Here is a 3,900-nt window from a genome sequence, read left to right as displayed (position 1 = left end):
TCTTACATTCGGGTAAAACCAGAACAGCAATAGTAATTTCGACTATTCTCACACTACGCTACTCCGATTGACCTGAAATTTTGTAGAGCACCTTCTAAAATGTCAATTCCCTACCAACTTTTATGTTTTAAGGACAAGGCCAATATCAGGCTCTAACTACGAGCCTAAAAATTCGCGGCAGAATGTTTCCTTCACAAAACCTAATTTTCTGAAATTTCTTCAAACAGAAAATGATTGCAATTGACCACTTTTTCCACAATCATAGAGTCCTTAAAACATCATTTTCCAATCATTCATATATAACCATTAACAACCATGTTCATATTAAAACAGAAAAATCCCAAAAATTATAAAACTTCATTTCAGTCAACACGAACTAAGATATATCCATCAACCATCTCTTTAGCCATCACAAGTCACTAATTGTAGCATAATCAAGAACCAAAGAAAGCGATGCTAGACATGACCTTGATATCACAGAAAATAGAAGAAACGGCGGAGTTAACCTTAGTTCGAAAAATTTTTTTTGTTGCGTGTAAAAAGACATGGCCGAACTCCTGGCAATGAAGAAGTAGAAAACTCACCGGAAAGAAATTTTATGGAAGAAATAGAAAAGGTACAATGGCGGAGGAGGAGCGTACCTCACCGGAAAGGAAGAGGTGGTAGAAAAGGTACAATGGAGGAGGAGGAGGCGACGCGAACGGACGGCAGCTGATCTGGACTACTGCAACACAAAGAAAGCGAGAGACAGAGGATGCATGGCCGCTACGCAGCTCAAAATGGGAATCAAAGAACAAAAAGCAAAAAAATCAGTTTCAGGTTACAACTCACAAAGGAAGCTCACAGTGAATCATGCACTTCACCGGAAGTAAAAAGAAGAAGAGATAAAAAGAAGACAACGGAGGAAAAGGAGGAGAACCCAATGGCTACCACTGCAACCCAGAGACCGCGAGAGACCGAGGATCAATGGTCCTTGCGTAGTAAGAAGAGAAACAGAGCAATATCGTCAAGAAGAAGGAGAGAGAGAAGTTAGGCAAAAGCAGAGGCATTGGATTCTGCCAGATTGAGAAACAAGTCTTTCAATGTGGCAGAGCAGGCAGCAGGAGCCTCAGTGCGGCAGAGAACGCAGCAGCAGACACATGGGTTACTGACAGAAAGAGAAGAGGCCAACGGAGCCGAACCTGCTGCGCCATGCGCGAACAACACAACGCTCCCAACCCACATGCGCGGCACGTGAGAGGACGACGAAAGTTTTGGCTGAATGCTGTTGGGACGTTATCTACTTATGTTGATGAATTTCTTCTCCGGGGGGACTCTGGCGGAGGGCCAAGCGGTGATGGTTCTTGTGGTGGTGAAATTGCAATTTGGTCTCTCCATCGTATCTTACAGTAGTATAAAGATATACGTGATAGAAACATGTATGTATGCTTGTCATCCAGTGGAACACGATCAAGAATCAGAACTATTATTACAATTATATAAATCAAATCTCACCAGTGGTAGCAAGATTTACTATACAAGCAAATAATCTCCTCTGCAAGCAAAATCGCATTGAATGAGGGGACCAATTTATATAGCTAAATTAGAAGCAAAAAAAATAAAAATTAAATTTCTCCAACATTCTAGTTAATCTGCTGTCCAAAAAAAAAAAATTATAGGCACTCCATCTTAAAATCACAGAACTTGAAATCTTGAGGCTTTAAGCCATGTTGCTGATATCTGCTTCGCTGAAATGTACGATAAGGAGCACTGGCGAAGAAGGTAAGGTACCCTGCCTGCTCCATTGTAGTAGTAATTGCTATCTAGGCTGCAGGTATATCATAAGATATAATTTTAGCGTTAAGAATATGAATAAACCTCTGAGGAAGAGGATTGATCAATGACAGCGATGTCTATAACTTGCACAGCAATCGTATTTACGACTTTACAAATTTACGCAGCTCCTCGTGATTATAAATGAATATTAGTAATTGATTGCATAAAGCGACTTGCCAATTGCCGTATCCAACAAATCTGACAATTTCACAAAACCTAACTAAATACTCACCCTATACGTAAAGTGAGACCGAAATTGACTGTTTACTCTCAATGATAGCTGACGACATTGTTGTAAAAGCTTTGCCAATCGCTGTCCCAAGTTGGCATCTGCTGCAATTTAACAATGAAGTAGTCATCAGAGTAAGTTCTTGGACAAATTAAGCAGCAAGATTTGAATAAAGTTACTCACGGACAGACTAGAAATTGAATCAAAATATGCTTCCGGAAATGTTAATGAGGATGTTCCGGTTCTCTGTGGCACCATCTGAGCAGGATTGATTGCCATATCAAGCCCTGAACTTGTGGGTTCTTGTTGCCCTTGATTGTACTGTAGTAAGGCTGAATGAACCACTTCTATCGGTGTAGCCGCGGTCGGAAAACTGGCGATGTAAGCAGGAAACTACAATCCCCATAAATAAATGTCAGTTTTACATGTTAAAATCTCTTTACAGCGAAGAAGTATAATACTCAAAAAGTGGAAAGATTACGCTGATATTAACCTCTTTTGCAAAGATGTTGTCAACGTTAAAGTCTAGCCGCGGATTCAGAGTAGCCAATTTCATTGAAAGGAACTGCAAGGTACAATCAACTGAAGTCATGAACAAGTCTGGCCGATTAACAAAATCAAGAATCTCCATAGTCGAATTCCAGATTTTACCTCAACTTGTTTCTGGAGAGATTGAACGTAATTAATAATTTCATCGAGCATGCCAGCCTTCCCAGTAACTTTGTTACAGCCAGGGACTAAATCTTGTAGACATTTCATCTTCTTACTAATTTTCTCCCTCCTAGCCTGAAATAGACATTTTGTTTAAACGAATTTAGCAAAGTATTTTAGCCTCAATATATGGTAATTCCCAGAACATTGAAGTCTCTGGCAAACTGGTAGAACACTGAGCGACTCACCCTTTCAGCTAAGCTGTGGCTATCAGTGGCCTGACCACGACGCGCTCTGACATGAATGTAATCAGTCTTCTGAACCACCTCTGAAGCCTTGGAATTGGAATTTTCCCTTGAATTTCTCCCTGAATTTTCCTTTTCACTTTTTACGGTAATCCCTGACTGTACTTCCCCTGCTTCTCCTTCGACCCTTTTGTCCTTGCACTCCTCTTCTACATCAAACTGCCAAAAAATAAATAAATCAATCAATCAAGCGCACTAAAAATTACTCCAATAGCATTGGAATATCCGAATTTTGCAAGGTTTGTAGAGTATTTAATTTACCAACCTCTGCTTTCCTTTTCTTGCTGGAAGCAACATGATGAGTTTTAGATGAAGTAGCAGTAACGTTAGAGCAGGATAGTTGATGGTGATCCATTTCCAAATTAGTATTAGTAGTCGTGATTTCGGAACAGGTGAACCCGAAATTGGGGGAATTTTCTTGATGAACTTTCAAGGGATTCACTAAATTCTGGTACTGAAACAGAGGCATTGATGATGTTGTGGGTTGCGAAGAATGCATGTCCTGTTGATGCTGCTGCTGCTGGTAAAGGCGTTGCAACACTGATCTCTGCCTTTCCAGTACGCTCATATCGGCGTTCATGCCGGCAGCGGTGAAGTTCTCCGGTGACGGCGTCTGCAGGCAGTGTAACATAATAATTCAAGGTGGCGCGCAAGTTAGTGAGGAAAGCTGGAAAGGTGGGAAATAATTGATGAGCGCCACAGATGAAATGGTGAATGTGGCCGGGGGGAGGAATTTGTTAGACGGCGTTAAAAAAAATGAATTGCGGGAGGAGTGATTTATAAAGGAGAAGATAAGGGGTGAGATGGGAGGTGGGGACGGAGGGGTTGATATTAAGGAATATATATTTGGATGGTTTGGACAAAATGGTGGGGTTAAGGATTGCGAGGGGTGGGACCGAT

The 3,900-nt window shown here is 41.1% G+C and overlaps 1 protein-coding gene across 2 annotated transcripts; it reads right to left on the bottom strand.

Annotated features, from left to right (window-relative positions):
• Positions 1–1,434: 1,434 nt before the first annotated feature.
• On the bottom strand, positions 1,435–3,740 carry LOC113778169 (transcription factor HBI1-like). 2 transcript variants are annotated; one of them, XM_027323467.1, is made up of 7 exons: positions 3,266–3,740; positions 2,944–3,159; positions 2,696–2,830; positions 2,538–2,609; positions 2,228–2,437; positions 2,048–2,148; positions 1,435–1,807 (listed from the first exon to the last, which is right to left on the bottom strand). In XM_027323467.1, the coding sequence occupies exons 1-6, from the start codon at positions 3,629–3,631 to the stop codon at positions 2,086–2,088; spliced, it is 1,062 nt and encodes a 353-aa protein (XP_027179268.1). In that variant the 5' UTR covers positions 3,632–3,740; the 3' UTR covers positions 1,435–1,807; positions 2,048–2,085. The 2 variants fall into 2 exon arrangements, with proteins under 2 accessions (XP_027179268.1, XP_027179269.1); XM_027323468.1 differs by having other exon boundaries at positions 2,048–2,145.
• Positions 3,741–3,900: the final 160 nt, after the last annotated feature.

Source organism: Coffea eugenioides, chromosome 7 (genome assembly GCF_003713205.1).
Source record: "Coffea eugenioides isolate CCC68of chromosome 7, Ceug_1.0, whole genome shotgun sequence".
Classification (NCBI taxonomy): domain Eukaryota; kingdom Viridiplantae; phylum Streptophyta; class Magnoliopsida; order Gentianales; family Rubiaceae; genus Coffea; species Coffea eugenioides.
This window is presented reverse-complemented; position numbering and strand designations above follow the sequence as displayed.

Coding starts and splice junctions, on each gene's coding strand:
- LOC113778169 (XM_027323467.1), bottom strand. CDS start 3,631: ATGTTACACTGCCTGCAGACGCCGTCACCGGAGAACTTCACCGCTGCC. Junction 2,438..2,537: donor ACAACATCTTTGCAAAAGAG/GTTAATATCAGC, acceptor TGGGGATTGTAG/TTTCCTGCTTACATCGCCAG. Junction 2,149..2,227: donor ATTCAATTTCTAGTCTGTCC/GTGAGTAACTTT, acceptor GTTAAATTGCAG/CAGATGCCAACTTGGGACAG.